This window comes from Pristiophorus japonicus, chromosome 2 (assembly GCF_044704955.1).
Source record: "Pristiophorus japonicus isolate sPriJap1 chromosome 2, sPriJap1.hap1, whole genome shotgun sequence".
Taxonomy (NCBI): domain Eukaryota; kingdom Metazoa; phylum Chordata; class Chondrichthyes; family Pristiophoridae; genus Pristiophorus; species Pristiophorus japonicus.
The window spans coordinates 358,613,556-358,632,540 of NC_091978.1; the positions used below are offsets into that span (position 1 = coordinate 358,613,556).

The following is an 18,985-nucleotide window of genomic DNA, read 5'->3' on the forward strand; positions in this document are numbered from 1 at the left end:
CATTTAACAATATTCATTCATATTAACTGTATTCCTCGACTCCATTAGATATCAGAATATTTTTTTAAATACAAAAAAGGTCCGATCTATATTCCAAACAGCAAAAGTAATAAAATAAGTATTAGCCAGAAGGCAAGAACCACACAATCAGACAAAAATCTGAGATTTGTAATTTTTTGATATTCATTCAGTTAATAAGTTCAAACCTTGTATTGAGCATTATATCCAACATTTTTCATTCAAAAATATTTGCAGACAGTTTCAGAAGTGTAATGGGATACATAAAACTATTAGGGTGAACGCTAAAAGATCAACATATTTTGAAAATGCAGAATGAACAATTAATTTTTAAATGACTAGTTGATCTCCCATGAGATTGCAGAAGGGGAGAGAAATTTGCGTGCAGTTTTCAGGTAGTGGGGTTAGAGGTCGGGATAATTGGACCAGGGATGCAGGTAATTTAGCCCCCATTTTGAAATTATACATTCTGTCCTTATTTTTATATTTCTTTTATAGATTCGTAAATACACATTTATAATGGAAACTGGCTGTGTTTCTCCATGGCCAATCACTAAAACAGATGATCTGGTTCTGTGTCTCAATGCTGTGGGATTTTGCTGTTGGGTTTCCTACATTACGACAGTGACGACACTTCAATAGTACTTCATTGGCTGTAAAGCGCAAAAGTATCGCCGGGCGGTAAAGATTTGATTCTGCCGGGAACTTCCGCCTTAGTACTCCGAAGTGAAGCGCTAAATCAAGCGTGACCACTTCCCTTAGAGCACTAAAGGGAGGGAGAGGGGCAGTGGCAGCAGGATGCTGAGCAATGTTCAGGGCAGCGCTGCCGTCTTTACAGGCTCCTTACCTCCCTTAAGGGGAAGGCCCAATGCTGTGTTGAATGAATCTTCAGGCTGTGTCTGTTGGGCGACGCACTTCTGATACGCGCGTAGCAGCCTCAAGCACTCTAAGAGAGTGCAGGGCTGAGCAATCGCGGGGGCAAAAGAAAGCAGGAGGCACCTGAATGGGGATATAAATACATTTTGCCCTACCTAACCACCACTGCTTTTAATTAGCGCTCTCCAAGCAGCGGCCAGCCAAGGGGACAATGCCTCCTGCAGCTGCCTTTGTTGACACCCGGCAATGCCGCAGGGGGCGGGAGTGAATATTGCATCTGAGGCGGTAACGGGTTGCTGCGCACTGGATGATGCGCAAGAGATCGAGGCGGTAATTCTTAGCGCCAGCGCAAAACCGTCAGAAGTTCGCGGGCGTTGTTGATTTCGCCGCACCCAGTCGGTAACCCCTTAGCACCCCGTTACCGCACCCCCCACCCTCACCGCAGGCGTTAACGGGAGGCGCAAACTAGGCCAATTTCTCCTATTTCTTTTCCTATGTAAATTTGTCAACTTGTAATTACACCCGCCCACCAGTGATGGCGCTGCAGAGCCTCCACTGACCAGCGGGTCTAATGCTGGTGTGACATGTTTACACAAGCAGCTTTCGTAATAAAATTGACAGGAAACGCATTCCGTCATATCATTTTTTGATATATTATAATAGATATTTTTGTGAACTTTTAATCTTTCACAGTTGGCAACACTTGAGGGCTGAGTTCCTGAGGTACGCTCAGTGAAGGCGGAGTGGCAAAACATATTGCTGCCTTGGTACAGACGCACCGCTCGTACCTCTCCGCCACCACCCTCCCAGCTATGCTGCTGCCGCGTTAATTATCTTTCTCTCCGCTCCCTCCCGCCAACAGCAAGCAGCAAGTAAAAGCAAAGTCTCTGATGGTTACTGTGAAGCGAGGGGACATTGTTTGAGGGGGCATGACGCTGTGACTGAGATAAGAAGAGGATATCTGTGTGAAAATGATTCCAGACAAAGCTAGCTTTCACAAGGCACTCAATAATGTGAGGTAGCTCACTGAGTACAGCCAATCTTTACAAGCAAATGCGCATCAAAACCTGATACTCTACCCTTCAGGGCACAAGTGCTGGGTAGATTTTACACAACCACCCCCTCCCCAAAACCCCCACCCCCTCAATCGAGACTGTTTGTCTCACACCGACCGGCTGCTTTTAAAATATATATATATATATATATTTATAATCTCGTGTTTTTTTTTGTACCCATCAGAATCAAGCGTGCAGCAGTGATAAAGAGTGTGGGCTCACTGGCTACTGTCACCATTCGCACCACCAAGGCTACCCGGCTTGCCTATCCTGCAGGAGGAGGAAGAAACGTTGCCATAGAGACTCGATGTGCTGCCCAGGGAACTACTGCAGTAACGGTACGTTGGCTTTTACTTCACTGGGGCACGGGTCTTGGAGTGAAAGTGGAATTTAAGCTCTTGTTTGTTGGAGGGCCGGTAATTTTAACCGAACTAGCGCTAGGTGGGCGACGAAGAGTTAAATCGGGTGCGGGGGATGTAAAACGGGCGGTCTCCCGCCGGGCGGGTTGGCTGAGGTTCGGTGTCAGCTGTGGTTCAGTGGGTAGCACTCCCGCCTTTGATCAGAAGCTTGTGGGTTCAAGCCCCACTGCAGCGACTTGAGTGCGCAGTGCCGAGGGAGCGCTGCACTGTCGGAGGTGCGGAGACGCTAAACCGAGGCCCCGTCTGCCCCCTCGGGTGGACGTGAAAGATCCCGTGGCACCATGCAAAGAAAAGCAGGGGAGTTCTTCTTGGTGTCCTGGCCGATATTTGTCCCGAAAGCAAGCCTCACAAAAACAGATTATCTGGTCATTATCTCAAGCCAGGGGGGTGCTCGGAGAGGCAATCGAGGGGCTAGCTCTGACTGTCAGTGGCTCACAGTTTAATCACGGAACCAGGAGGAGCTCACATTCAGGTGAGTATTAAAACCTCTAGCTGTCCCTTTAAAGACCACTGCTTAGGCCTCATGCAGATCTGGTAATCCTGATCTCCTGCTGCATTCAGGGCAAACCAACCTGGGGTTTGGGTCCTAGAACAGTTTCTGATAAGAGACCTAACATTCAAGGAGTCTAACCATTTTAGGCAGTCATCAGGAACGCCTCTACTGTGTCCGAACCAGCATGAATGAAGGACTTGCATTTATATAGTGCCTTTCACGACCAGCGGACGTCTCAAAGCGCTTTACAGCCAAGGAAGTACTTTTTGGAGTGTAGACACTGTTGTAATGTAGTACTGTTGATAAAATGCAACATCCCCACTGACACCTGGGAGTCCGTGGCCAAAGACCACCCTAAGTGGAGGAAGAGCATTCGGGAGGGCGCTGAGTACCTCAAGTCTCGTTGCCGAGAGCATGCAGAAATCAAGCGCAGGCAGCAGACCAGACTCCCCACTCACCCTTTCCTTCAACCGCTGTCTGTCTCACCTGTGACAGAGACTGCAATTCCTATATTGGACTGTTCAGTCACCTAAGAACTCACTTTTAGAGTGGAAGCAAGTCTTCCTCGGTTTCGAGGGACTGCCTATGATGATGAATGTGGGAAACGCGGCAGCCAATTTGCACACAGCAAGCTCCCACAAACAGCAATGTGATAATGACCAGATAATCTGGGTTTTTGTTATGTTGATTGAGGGATAAATATTGGCCAGGATACCAGGGATAACACCCCTGCTCTTCGAAATAGTGCCATGTTTTACATCAACTTGAGAGAGCAGATGGGACCTCGGTTAAAGTCTGATCCAAAAGACGGAACCTTTGACAGTGCACTGCACTGGGAGTGTCGGCCTAGATTTATGTGCTCAAGTCCCTGGAATGGGACTTGAACCCACAACATTCTGACTCAGAGGCAAGCGTGATACCTACTAAGCCACGGCTGACACAGTATGGTATCAGAAGTCTTTCCAATGGTGTGAGAGATCGACCCTCCAATTTAAACACATGTCTGCAGTATGTGGAAAGTTGCAAGACTAATCACAAGGAGATTTTCTTTAATAATATATGACAATGAGAACACAAGATGCCTGGATTTACTCTATAAAGAATTGCTGGCGCTGGGGGAAAAATGGCATTTCTGCCTTGGCACGAACAAGACTAATTTTAGTGCAGTTTAAATATTTTCCAATCGTGCCTAGTTCCAAAATCCCTATTGTCCGTTTAATAATTTCCATTTGCCTGAGTTCTCTGGCTCATCCTGAGGAAGCACTGTGTCGGGACATGTTGACGGCAATACGATGGAAACGACTTTCAAATGAAGAAATGTGGCATTTCAATGATGGACATGCCTGGATGAGTACAGCTCCAACAACGTTCAAGAAACTTGACACCATGCAGGACAAAGCAACCCGCTTGATTGACTCCCCATCCAGCACCTTCAACATTCACTCCCTCCACCACCGGCGCCCCCTGGCTGCAGGGTGTACCATCTACAAGATGCACTGCAACAATTCGCCAAGGCTTCTTCGGCAGCACCTCCCAAACCCGCGACCTCTAACACTTAGAAGGACAAGCGCAGCAGGCGCATGGGAACACCATCACCTGCAAGTTCCTCTCCAAGTCACATACCATCCTGACATGGAAACATATCGGCCATTCCTTCATCGTCGCTGGATCAAAATCCTGGAACTCCCTCTCTATCAACACTGTGGGAGTTCCTTCACATCACCGACTGCAGCGGTTCAAGAAGGCGGCTCACCACCACTTTCTCAAGGGCAATTAGGGATGGGCAATAAATGCTGGACTTGCCAGCAGCGCCCATACCCTTCATTCCAGCTCTCTGTTACAAAGAGTACATATTAGGAGTAATCCCACGATTTCTTGTTCCCAATGGTGAACCATGTTTTCGGCACTGCCCCCTGGGAGCAAGGGATCGCGGCTAGTGTACTGTTTAATGGAACAGTAACAGGGGTCTAGCACAGCAGCTGAAAATGTTGGTGGTTCAGCAAAGAAGTGTGCAGAATGATGCAATCACAGCTGCACCCTGGTACTTGTTTTAAGAGTTTCATTAGAGACCACACTTCCCAAAAAACACCACATAAATTAATTTTGAAGTGTCAGGAACAGAAGAAATATCACCCCCTTGCAATTCGTGAGTTCCTAAGATTCCTGCAAGCATCAGTTTATGATAAATGGACATTCAGCTTGAATTGCTGTGCTTCGGTAGAGCTCGCTTGGGAGCCTCTGACTGGGCCAATATCCTTCTTTCATTCTCTACAAAAATCTGCTGGATGTCATCCAAGCTGATGTTTTCTTTGTTGTTCATGCTGGTTCGGACACTGTAGAGGTGTTCCTGATGACTGCCTAAAATGGTGAGTGTTTAACATTCCATCTGCAGGACAGGCATTGACCAAACCACCGCTGCCTGACACAGAAGGATGAATTCATTGATTCCATGTGCCCAGCAGGGGGCCAAGCTCAAAAGGAACACGTCAGAGAGTCAGTGCTGTACTGTTGCAGTCTAAGTTTGCCACCATCCTCCGCCTGCTCCATGATGACATGCAGGCCGTGATCCTGACCAACAGATCCACCACAGAGCCAATCCACGTCCGGACTGGGGTCAAGCAGGGCTGTGTCATCGCGCCAACCCTCTTCTCGATCTTCCTCTCTGCAATGCTCCACCTCACACTCCACAAGCTCCCCGCTGGATTGGAACTAAACCTCAGAACCAGTGAGAACCTGTTCAACCTTCGATATCTCCAGGCCAGATCCAAGACCGTCCCATTCTCTGTTGTCGAACTACAGTATGCGCACGACGCTTGCATCTGTGCACATTCAGAGACTGAACTCCAAGTCATAGTCAATATCTTGACTGAAGCGTACGAAAGCATGGCCCTTACACTAAACATCCGTAAGACAAAGGTCCTCCACCAACCTAACCCCTCCACACAGCACTGCCAGTCATCAAGATCCACGGCGCGGCCCTGGACAACGTGGACCACATTCCATACCTCGGGAGTCTATTATCAGCAAGGGCAGACATCGACAACGAGATTCAACACCAGTGCGCCAGCGCAGCCTTCAGCCACGAGGAAAAGAGTGCGGAAGGAGCATGCGTCAAAGCAGACTCCTCACCCACCCTTTCCTTCTACCACTGTCCGTCCCACCTGTGACAGGGACTGTAATTCCCGTATTGGACTGTTCAGTCACCTAAGAACTCACTTTTAGAGTGGAAGCAAGTGTTCCTCAATTTCGAGGGAATGCCTATGATGTTGCAGTCTATTGGGGAATCCTGCAATGGATCATTCACTGCAAAGGAAAACAGCATTCTGCCCTCAGCACTAACAGGACCCAGCAATACCTGTCAAGAGAGATGGATTGTGATGTTGTCCACCCATTCCAACTTCCTGACAGCAGCATTCTAAATTCAACTCCAAACATTCAGCTTCTTTGCTGCTTAATCATATCTGATCTTTGAAAACAATTGGGGGAAACAGCCGGAAAGCTGGTCGGAGGAGCATCGACCCTCATGAAAGCTCCATGTTACTTTGAAATCATCTTCACATTTGATGTTCCACCATACCTTGATCTACAATGGAATGGAATATTATAACACTGTCTGACAGTCACCGAGAAAAGTGACCTCTTGTTCCTGGAGGCACCACATCATCATCATCATTATCGTCACAGGCAGTCCCTCGGAATCGAGGAAGACTTGCTTCCACTCTAAAAATGAGTCCTTAGGTGGCTGAACAGTCCAATACGAGAGCCAAAGTCTCTGTCACAGGTGGGACAGAGAGTCGTTGAGGGAAAGGGTGGGTGGGACTGGTTTGCCACACGTTCCTTCCGCTGCCTGCGTTTGATTTCTGCATGCTCTCGGCAACGAGACTCGAGATGCTCAGCGCCCTCCCGGATGCACTTGCTCCACTTTGGCCAGGGACTCCCAGGTGTCAGTGGGGATGTTGCACTTTATCAGTGAGGCTTTGAGAGGGTGTCCTTGTAACGTTTCATCTGCCCACCATGGCTCGTTTGTCATGAAGGAATTCTGAGTGAAGCGCTTGCTTTGGGAGTCTCGTGTCTGGCATGCGAACAGTGTGGCCTGCCCAGCGGAACTGATCAATTGTGGTCAGTGCTTCGATGATGGGTCAAGGACACTAACGTTGGTGTGTCTGTCCTCCCAGGGGATTTCCAGGATCTTGCGGAGATCACAGTTCAAAGACTAGTAGACTTAGAGGCAGGTCTGCTCCAGTACCAAAGGACAGTCTCGACAGCAGAAGACCAGCGTGGTTGGGCTGTCTGTTGACGTGGCACCACAAGATGTTTTAGTGCTTAAGACAGACCTCCACTGCCAAGAACATTGGAGCCACTGCAGCCACCCCTCAACATCCTGTACCAAACCAAAACGTTTGCACAGAATACCAGCATGGGAACAGGAGTAGCCCATTCAGGCCCTCATACCTGCTCCACTGTTCAATCAAATCACGGCTGATCTGTACCTCAACTCCATTACCTACTGTAATGTATTCGCTTCATGGGTTCTGTGTTTAAGAATTCATAGCAACACATTGTGATTAAGAACTAGTTAGTTTATTAGCAAAAGGTTTAACAATCACACTACACATTACCAGTTCATCCACCAGGCTCGCAACTACCTGCCTCAGGGATCACACTGTTGGTACATCTCCTTGCTGTGCTCCACTTGCATTTGCCTTCTCATAAAAGGAAATTCCACCAAAAATGTCTTCATGAATAAAATCCCATTTTCATCGCCATTTTGTAATTTATTGGCCCCGTGAGTTCTTTGCTTAATAGCAATGTGTTGCCATGAATTCTTAAGAACTAGTTGGTTTATTAGAAGTGTGTTGCTATGAATTCTTAAGCAAAGAACCCATGAAGTAAATACATTACACCTGCTTTTGTTCCATATCCCTAGATACCCTTACCTAATTAAAATCTGCCAATCTTGAAAATTCCAATTGGCCCAGCATCCACAGCCTTTTGAGGGAGAGAATTCCACTTTTGTACGCCTGTTTGTGTGAAAAATTGCTTCCCGATTTCACTCCTGAATGGCCTGGTTGTAATTTTAAGATTACGCCCCCTTGTTCTGTATTTCCCCCAGCAGAGGAAATAATTTATCTGTATCTGCCCAGTCAAATCCCTTTATCATTTTAAACACATCAATTAGATCACACCACTCCCCCACATCACACCTTTCCCCACTCGCCCCCCCCCCCCCTCCACCCGAGCCAGTCCCATCTTCTAAACTCAAGGGAATATAAGTCAAGTCTATGCAATGTTTACTCATAACTTCACCCTTTAAGCCCTGGTATTAACAGCGAAGCTCTCCACTCTGGTCCTCCAGTCTGTGGGATTTTCTCCCAGACAGTGTTGTTGCCCAGAGATGTGAGTTATCCATCACTGACTGTTGGCCACATTGGTGTTCGGGCATTGACCGGGACAGTGGAATATCTGCGATCTGCCAATTGTTAACCTCGTGCAATCTCTCCAAGTCTACTGGGTTCACAGAAATCACCAGGGTTTGATTCATAATTCATCTCTTCTTGCTGCTGTTGTCTAGAGTTCAATCTTGTTGCTACCTCCATGATGTACAAAGGAAAAAAATGAGAAACTTGCCTTGGCGGTCAACAAAGCAATCTTCAGAGTACATGCTCCTGGTCTATGTCCAGGATTAAATAGGATATACGGCACAGAAACAGGCCGTTCGGCCCAACCCGTCCGTACCGGCATTTATGCTCCACTCGAGCCTCCTCCTGTCTTTCCTCATCTAAATCTATCAGCGTAACCCTCTATTCCCTTCTCCCTCCTATGCTTGTCTAGCCTTGCCTTAAATGCATCGATACTATTCGCCTCAACCACTCCTTGTGGTAGCGAGTTCCACATTCTCAGCACTCTCTGGGTAAAGAATTTTCTTCTGAATTCCCTGTTGGATTTCTTGGTGGCTATCTTATATTGAAGGCCTCTAGTTATGCTCTTCCCCACAAGTGGAAACATTCTCTATGTATCTACTGTATCAAAACCTTTCATAATTTTAAAGACATCTATTAGGTCACCCCTCAGCCTTTTTTTTTAAGAGAAAAGAAACCCAGCCTGTTCATCCTTTCCTGATATGTAAACACATGCATTTCTGGTATCATCCTTGTAAATCTTCTCTGCAACCTCTCCAGTGCCTCTGCATCCTTTTTATAATATGGCGACTAGAATTGTACGTAGTAATTCAAGCGTGGTCTAACCAAGGTTCGATACATGGTTAGCATAACTTCCCTACTTTTCAATTCACTACCTCGAGAAATAAATCCTAGTGCTTAGTTTGCTTTCTTTATGGCCTTGCTAACCTGTGTCTCAACTTTTAGCGATTTTATGTATTTGTACTCTGAGATCCTTTTGTTCCTCTACCCCACCCAGACTCTCACCCTCCAAATATCATTATTCATTAAATAGCTGTTATACCGTTATTATAATCAGTAACACTTCAGTAATTCTTTGGTATAGATGTACATTACAAACGCTAACCCATTCCTAAATAGTAGACAGGCTTTGATTATAACTTGACACAAATGATTTTAACTTTTGCGTGCTGGCCTTTTCTGAGTCAGGGAGTCATAGGTCCAAACCCACTCCAGACTCTTGAGCAATGGAGCATACGTTGGGATTCCACTTGAGATCAGAGGCGATATTGGGGCTGGAAATATAAACAGATGAAGAAGGACTAAGATTGAAAAAATAGAAAGAAAGACTTGCATTTATATAGCGCCTTTCACGACCAGCGGATGTCTCAAAGCACTTTACAGCCAATGAAGTACGTTTGGAGTGTAGTCACTGTTGTAATGTAGAAAACGCGGCAGCAAATTTGCGCACAGCAAGCTCCCACAAACAGCAATGTGATAATGACCAGATAATCTGTTTTTTTGTTATGTTGATTGAGGGATAAATCTTGGCCAGGACACCGGGGATAACTCCCCTGCTCTTTTTCGAAATAGTGCCATGGGATCTTTTACATCCATCTGTGAGGGAAGACAGGGCCTCGGTTTAACGTCTCGTCCGAGAAACAGCAACTCTGACAGTGTAGCATTCCCTCAGCCTAGATATTTTTTGTGCTCAAGTCCCTAGAGTGGGACTTGAACCCACAACCTTCTGACTCCGAGGTGAGAGTGCTACCCACTGAACCACAGCTGAGTCACAAATAAGAGCTGATGTTCTTGTGAAGCTCGTGACAAAGAGTAATAAACTGCATTTTTGAAGAACTGAGATAGATAGATTTTTGGACTCGAGGGGAATCAAGGGATATGGGGATAGGGCGGGAAAGGGGAGTTGGGGTTGAAGATCAGCCATGATCTTATTGAATGGCGGAGCAGGCTCGAGGGGCAGTATGGCCTACTCCTGCTCTTAATTCTTATGTTCTTAAAGAAACTGCATCGGAGGGCTTGTGAACTGCTGCACTGCAAGAGGAATCAAGGTTGTGTGCACTAAAGTCATGTGATGTTGAAAGAGGCTGATGAATGTTAAGAGAATGATTCAATGATGAATGGATGGGGTGATTCGATGTGGAGCAGGGAGTGTGCGAGAGAGGACAGAAGCTGGAGAAATCCCTTAGTTCATTAAAAAAGAGTCAGGATGAGTTATTAAACGAGACCACAGATGGAGCAGTTACCAGCCATCAATATAGTTTTGATGGGAGCCCATGTGCATGAGTGCCAGACCCTATCAGGTTTTCGTGATGTTCACGGCAATGGAAAATGAATCACCAAAGTGCCGAAGTGTAGGCTTGTGCGTCATCCAACAAGATCACCAATGGAATGATCATAGATCATACCAATAATCAGGGGTTGGGTCAGAAGTTTCAAGATGATGGATAACTTGGAAGTTAAAATTGGAGCATCGGAAAGCAGCTCTAGACCTCAAGAAGGTCACTGAATCCTGTACAGAGTTTAAAAAAAAAAGCTGTGTAAATGTTTCCCCGTGTTAAACAGTTGCACTTTGGAGAAGGGACATGGTGGGGATTTCTTCCCTTACCACAATGACTCCTTTTACCCTCCATGTGCATGATTCATGAATTAAGAAGCCTCAAAAGCAATGTGGGAGTAATTTCATGCCACAGTGAAAAATATAGCTATTTTAAAACCTGGAAGAGTTAAGGCAGACAAAGAGAAACACTTAATTCTGAAAGAAACAAATGCTGAACTATAAAGCAGGTCCCTTGGCACTATAATTGGACAACATGGGCTGACACTTAAGGTGGCACTTTATCAGTGCTGGAGTGTGGGAGTTAGGCCTGGCCCTTTATGGAAGTAAATCTAATGGAAGAGGTGGGAGAGCAACAGGTAAACATTAAGGGGGAGAAATCGGCCTCCTTTGCGCCTCTCATTAGCGCCTCCGGGGGGGCGATAACGAGGCACTACCGGTTCTGAGTACCTGCGAACTTGCCTTGCTGGTTAGCGCTGGTGGTAAACACTAACGCCACGCTCTCCTGCGCCTCGGAGATCGTGATGTCATCCAGTGTGCAGCTCCCCGGTACTGCCCCGGATGCGAACTTCAGTTCCACCCCCTGCAGCATTACACCAGCAGCTGTAGGAGACGTTGCAAGGTAGGCCGGCTGCTTGGGGAGCGGTATTTAAAGGGATCACCAGTGCGGTAAGTGAAAAATCTTTTAAAAGCACTGTGTGCACTTTTTTTTTACCGTGATTGATCAGCCCTGCACTCTGTTAGAACCCTTGGGGCTGATTGTTGCAGATCACAGATGCCATCGGTGAGCAGCTGAGTCGATTTTATTGCACAGCCTGAAGCAATGGCCCTTCCCTTTCATCATCATCATAGGCAGTCCCTTGAAATCGAGGAAGACATTCCTCCACTCCAAAAGTGAGTTCTCAGGTAGCTGTACAGTCCAATACGGGAATTACAAGCTCTGTCACAGGTGGGACAGACAGTAGTTGGAGGAAAGGGTGGGTGGGGAGTCTGGTTTGCCGCACGCTCCTTCCGCTGTCTGCGCTTGTCCTCCGCATGCTCTCGGCAACAAGTCCCGAGCTGCTCAGCGCCCTCCCAGATGCTCTTCCTCCACTTTGGGCGGTCTTGGGCCAGGGATTCCAGGTGCCGGTGAGGATGTTGCACTTTATCAAGGAGGTTTTGAGGGTGTCTTTGAAACGTTTCCTCTGCCCACCTAGGACTCGTTTGCCGTGTAGGAGTTCTGAGACGAGCGCTTGCTTTGGGAGTCTTGTGTCGGGCATGCGGACGATGTGGCCCGTCCAACGGAGCTGGTCGAGTGTGGTCAGTGCTTCGATGCTGGGGATGTTGGCCTGATCAAGAACACTGACGTTGGTGCATCTATCCTCCCAGTGGATTTGCAGGATCTTGCGGAGGCAGCGCTGGTGGTACTTCTCCTGTGCTTTGCGATGTCTGCTGTATATAGTCCACATCTCTGAGCCATACAGGAGGGCGAGTATCACAACTGCCCTGTGGACCATGAGCTTGATGCCAGATTTGAGGGCCTGGTCTTCAAATACTCTCTTCCTCAGGCGACTGAAGGCTGCACTGGCGTAGTGGAGGTGGTGTTGGACCTCATCATCGATGTTTTCCCTTGCTGATAGTAGGCTCCTGAGGTATGGACAGTGGTCCATGTTGTCCAGGGCCGCGCCGTGGATTTTGATGACCGGGGGTGGAGGGCAGTGCTATGTGGCGGGGTCAGGTTTGTCTTACGGATGTAAGGCCCATGCTTTTGTACGCCTCGGTGAAGGTGTTGATGGCTTGGAGTTTGGCCTCTGAACATGAGCAGATGCAAGCATCATCCGCATACTGTAGTTCGATGACAGAGGATGGGACCGTCTTGGATCTAGTCTGGAGGCGGAGAAGGTTGAACAGGTTCCCATTGGTTCTATAGTTTAGTTCCACTCCAGCGGTGATAGTGAGTTGGAGCATTGCAACAAGGAAGATCGAGAAGAGCGTTGGTGCGATGATGCAGCCCTGCTTGACCCCGGTCCGGTCCGGACGTAAAGACATCTTTACCCATCTCCTTCCCTTTAAGCAAGGGAAGAAGCCTCCGATCCCGGCAGCTGCGCACTGAACATTGTGCAGCGCTCTACCGCTACCGCCCTTCTGGTCTGGTTTAGCGCCCCAAGGGAAGTGGTAGCTCTTGATTTAGTGCCCCACTTCCTTCGCAGAGCGCTAAACCGGAAGTTTGCGTCGGCTTCACTTGCGTAGTGCCCGGCGATACTTTTGCGCTCCCGCAAAAGCTATCACCCCAAATGAGGCGCTACGCAAATTCTAGCCCGAAGAGTGAGATATAATGCCATCTAGCAGCAGTTGATGGACTACAAGGTTATTTTTGAACAGTTGGAAAGAGGTGAAAAAAACGCTGGATAATAATTCATCACAGCCAGACAGTGAAAAGGTATTAGAAAGACAAAAAGAAGCATTATACTTTGAGATGAAGGCTAACATGCTCCTCTGACCAAGACTCTCCTGGAACCACCTCCCCACACCTACCTCCGGAGGACTGGGAGCCATTTCCCACCCAATTCCTGCCTAATCTAAACCAGTGGCATGTTAGTGAGGCCTGGGGGTTAAAATAGCCCGGGTTTCAAATTCTCTCCGGCAACTGCGTTTCACGTTCACCCCCCCCCCCCCCCCCCCCCTCCCCGAGTTAAATCAACCCCAGGGTAATTGAAAAAGCAACACATCTGATTCCAGGTTTGTCCATTTCAGCCTAATTCACACCAGGTTGGATTATAGCTCGAGATTCGGTGAAAATCCGAGTTCTCCACGTTGAGGTAGCTGGGAGCTCAGGTTACCCGGAAACCAGAAACCACAGAGAGAAGTTTATTTGGAAGACAAACAATAGCTTCAGGGAATGGACTTTGGACAATTAAAATTCAGATAGTTGGATGCTCGGTATACTTTGAAGAAGTTTGGGAATATATTAAGTTTATTAACAGTTTCTTCATGACTATACAGCATTATAGGTGCACACACAGACTCTTGTGAAAGAGAATGGTCGTGCTCACTGGAGGTAGAGCAAAATCGGCAACGTCAAATCGACATCCTGTCTGATATCCTTTTCCATTGAAGTCAGCGGGGAAAGAAAATGGGGTGGGTTATTAAACCGGCCATTTGACTTGTTAGTGCTCGTTTTGCCCTCCCTTCAATTCCATACTCAACGCGCTTTATCGGAGAGCTACTTCAGAAGCTGTTCTTCGGCTGTGCACTTATCGTTTCATTTGCTCCCTCCACAGATTCGGGAGTTCTTGATAGCAACACTGAGTGCCCAAGCCCTTAATGTCAGTTGTGGCTCAGTGGGTAGCATTCTTACCCCTGAGTCAGAAGGTTGTGGGTTCAAGTCCCACTCCAGGGAATTGAGCACAACAAATCTAGGCTGACTCTCCAGTGCAGGGCTGAGGGAGTGTTGCACTGTCGAAGGTGCCATCTTTAGGATGAGATGTTAAACTGAGGCCACGTCTGCTATCTCAGGTGGATGTAAAAGATTCCATGGCACTATTTCGAAGAAAAGCAGGGGAGTTATCCCGGGTGTCTTGGGGCAATATTTATCCCTCAATCAACATAACAAAAACAGATTATCAGGTCATTATCACATTGCTGTTTGTGGGAGCTTGCTGTGCACAAATTGGCTGCTGCGTTTCCCACATTACAACAGTGACTACACTCCAAAAAGTACTTCATTGGCTGTAAAACGCTTTAAGACGTCCGATGGTCATGAAAGGCGCTATATAAATCCAAGTCTTTCCTTTTTGAGCGTAAACGTTATAGAATCAACCCGTGTAAAACAGTGTTTCTAAAGTAGGTATAGTTCTGGTCGTATTTTTTGGAGCGAGGATACGAAACAAATATTTTACAGTGGCAACAGTGAAGCTTTAAAAGGACAGGCCTACTCAAATGGTGTAAGTTAGGACAAATTTCACACTTTCTGGCTGATGCATATCCCATTGTGATAGAATCAGATTGAGAAGCTCACTCAGATCTCAGCTCCGATACAGTTGGAATTGTTAGAGCGATCGAGATTTAAAAGAAGGGAAAAAGTAACATGTATTTGATATGTTTAGCTCATGAAATATATTGTGCAATGTAAAAGATTCAAGAACGACCTCTCCAACATGATATAATACTGACTGCTGGCTCCCACATAAGCTCCTTGTTCTAATAATATGACAAGAGCTTCATTGTAACTAGAAACAGGTTATTGAAAGAAAGAACTTGGATTTAGTTAGCGCCTTTCACAACCTCAGGACTTTACAGCCAATTAAACACTTTTGAAGTGTAGCCACTGTTGTAATGTAGGAAACACGGCAGCTAATTTGCACACAGCAAGCTCCCACAAACAGCAATGAGATCATGAACAGATCATCTGTTTCAGTGATGTTGGTTGAGGGATAAATATTGGCCAGGATACTGGGGATAACTTCCCTGCTCATCTTCAAAATAGTGCCATGTGATCTTTTACGCCTACGTGAGAGGGCAGAGGGGGCCTCGGTTTAATGTCTTATCTGCGAGATGGCACCTCCGACAGTGCAGCACTCCCTCAGCACTGCACTGCAGTGTCAGCCTAGATTAGGTGTTTAACTCTCTGGAGTGGGACTTGAACCCACAACCTCTGACTGTGAGGCAAAAATGCTCCAACTGAGCCAGGGGTGGCGCATAGTTGTAATCAATCCTGTTACTTACAGATACACGTGCACACACACACATATATGTGTATACAAATACACACATACAATTATACTTATACATCCACATACACGTCCATACACATGCTTATATCTACACGGCACACATACCTATATAGACACATACATGGTGTTAATGGTGGGTGGGTGGAGATGGAGAAGAATTAAATATTCTTTTCATGACGATGGTGTGAGATGCAGTGAGACATTTCAGTGAAAGTGATAACATTGTGGTGTGCATTTGGGGACATTGAAAGATTCACCCTGTGCTGACAATGCCCCTTTAACTTTCTTTGCACCCAACGGATTCATTGCGACTAATCTTCGGCCGCGAGTGTGAAGTGTGTGCAAATCCTGGTTTAGTTCCTGCCATTGTCGCCCTTTCCCTTATTTTGAGTCTAGAACCAGGGGGAGTCACAGTCTCAGAATAAGGGGTCGGCCATTTAGGGCTGAGATGAGGAGACATTTTTTTCACTCAGAGGGTGGTGAATCTCTGGAATTCTCTACCTCAGAGGGCTGTGGAGGCTTATTCTTTGAGTATATTCAAGACAGAGATCGATAGATGTTTGGATATTAAGGGAATCAAGGGATATGGGAAAAGTGCAGGAAAGTGGAGTTGAGGTAGAAGATCAGCCGTGATCTCATTGAATGGTGGAGCAGGCTCGAGGGGCTAAATGGCCTACTCCTGCTCCTAATTCTTATGTTCTTATGTTATGTTCCCCTTTCGAGCTAGCAGTCACTTGGGTATGCAAAGTGGTAGATAATTGAGTTCAGCATCTGTACATGCACATTACTGGTTTCTAAAGTCACCTAATGCTGGCTCTCATTAACATCCATTTCTTAAAGTGGAGTTGAGGACAAGATCAGATCAGCCACAGTCTTATTGAATGGTGGAGCAGGCTCGAAGGAGCTACTAATTCTTATGTTCTTATGTTCCCTCAGGTATCTGTGTACCACTTCTTGAAGGCACTGCCCGCAGAACCACCGCGGGGGATATACAGGAACACACTAAAAAGGGCAGCCACCACGGATCCAAGGGCGCATATTGGCAGGTTGTGGGTAACACACAGGCTAAACCGTCCCGCGAGAAAGGTTAGTGGCGTGATTGGTTTTTCCAGCGAAATCTGCCTGGGGTCTTATCAGCAACACGCGGCTAATGGTCTCATCTGAACTTTCCAGTAGCCGCCTGATGACGAGGAGTGAGAACTATTCGCGTCAGACCTGGAAAGCAACCCCAATTATAGTGCTGCGTGTAACCGGGAGTCAAACCTGGGCCCTTGTCGGAGTGTGTGAGACGCTGCCACTTCGAGCAGTGCAGAGGCACCGCCCAGTTAATGGAAGGTTGGGGGTCGGGGTGGGAGGGGGGGTAGTTTGCCATCACTTTCTCCACAAGTACGCTTCCTGCTGCCCGTGGGGTCCTTGCAGTTCACAACAGCAGTCGCTAGAGGACAATAAAGATGCCTGAGGCTGAATGAAAGCAACAGTTAATTGTGTGGGTTTTACAATGGTTCCCAGTCAATCAAAACCCTTTTTCATCAACCTCATAATCTATAATTGGAAACTAAAACTAAGACATAGTCACAGAAAAAGGGGCCGCCCATTTAAAACTGAGATGAGGAGGAATTTCTTCTCTGAGTGTTGTAAATCGATGGATTTCTCTGCCCCAGAGAGCTGTGGTGGCTGAGTCATTGAATATATTTAAGGTGGAGATGAACAGATTTTTGAACGATAAGGGAGTAAAGAGTTATGGGGAGCGGGCAGGGAAGTGGAGCTGAGTCAGATCAACCATGATCTTATTGAATGGTGGAGCAGGCTCGAGGGACCAAATGGCCTACTCCAGCTCCTATTTCTTATAGAAACATAGAAAATAGTTGCAGGAGTAGGCCATTCAGCCCCTCTAGCCTGCACCGCCATTCAATGAGTTCATGGCTGAACATGAACTTCAGTACCCCCTTCCTGCTTTCTCGCCATACCCCTTGATCCCCCGAGTAGTAAGGACTTCATCTAACTCCCTTTTGAATATATTTAGTGAATTGGCCTCAACTACTTTCTGTGGTAGAGAATTCCACAGGTTCACCACTCTCTGGGTGAAGAAGTTTCTCCTCATCTCAGTCCTAAATGGCTTACCCCTTATCCTTAGACTGTGACCCCTGGTTCTGGACTTCCCCAACATTGGAAACATCCTTCCTGCATCTAACCTGTCTAAACCCGTCAGAATTTTACACTTTTCTATGAGGTCCCCTCTCATTCTTCTGAACTCCAGTGAATACAAGCCCAGTTGATCCAGTCTTTCTTGATGGGTCAGTCCCACCATCCCGGGAATCAGTCTGGTGAATCTTCGCTGCACTCCCTCAATAGCAAGAATGTCCTTCCTCAAGTTAGGAGACCAAAACTGTACACAATACTCCAGGTGTGGCCTCACCAAGGCCCTGTACAACTGTAGCAACACCTCCCTGCCCCTGTACTCAAATCCCCTCGCTATGAAGGCCAACATGCCATTTGCTTTCTTAACCGCCTGCTGTACCTGCATGCCAACCTTCAATGACTGATGTACCATGACACCCAGGTCTCGTTGCACCTCCCCTTTTCCTAATCTGTTCACCATTCAGATAATAGTCTGTCTCTCTGTTTTTACCACCAAAGTGGACAACCTCACATTTATCCACATGATACTTCATCTGCCATGCATTTGCCCACTCACCTAACCTATCCAAGTCTTATGTTGTTATATCTGGCAGGTTACTCCACTGAAGACTAATATAGCTGCTGTTCTCCCATTACTTTTTCAAGCTGCAGCCGTAATGCACTTGGCCATGACCGGCTGCCGTGAATGACAATAACTAAAATAGGAATTGGCAGGAACAAGAGTGCTTGGCTTCATAATGTGCTTGCTAAAACTCCAAGGGGTAGAAATTCGGGTCACGCCTCTGCTGTGGCGTTAATTGAGGCGGAGCGGTAATTTTAACACCTTGAAAAATGTGCGCCCCCGGCCAGAAATTTGTCCGAATCATTCGAAGAGCTGACAGGGGCGTTAAATCAGCCACTGCACACCAGAGCTGGGGCTGGGGGGGGAGGGGGGGGCGATAACAAAAATGCATGTGGCAAACTCCGATTCCGATCCCGGGAAAAGCCGAGTCATAAAGGTGTGGCATAATAATGCAACCATTAATGTTTTCAAAATCACTTTTTCTCAAGCTGAATTCTTATTTCTGTCTGCCGCTCTAAACTCGGAGACTCACGCACCGTGCTGTGTGTAAACGTTGCACTGATTGTGACCTCCGAGGGAGGCCCTTCCTCACCCCTTTCAGAGGCCACCAGTTAACGACTCTGCAAGTCTGTACCCACTGTTTTTCCAGACGTTATCATTAGCGGCCGCGCTTAATTTACCAACTGGGGCGCAAACATGGGCATTGCACCAGGACTACGCCATGACCGGAGAGATCA

General features: G+C 47.0%; 1 protein-coding gene across 1 annotated transcript in view; it reads left to right on the forward strand.

The window, feature by feature from the left end:
* The window catches only part of dkk2 (dickkopf WNT signaling pathway inhibitor 2), a 59,882-nt gene that overhangs the window by 27,020 nt on the left and 13,877 nt on the right, over positions 1–18,985 (forward strand). Inside the window, exons 2-3 of the mRNA XM_070872584.1 lie at positions 2,134–2,287; positions 16,484–16,633. Of these exons, the coding sequence (XP_070728685.1) occupies positions 2,134–2,287; positions 16,484–16,633 (304 nt within the window). The remainder of the gene's footprint in view (positions 1–2,133; positions 2,288–16,483; positions 16,634–18,985) is intronic.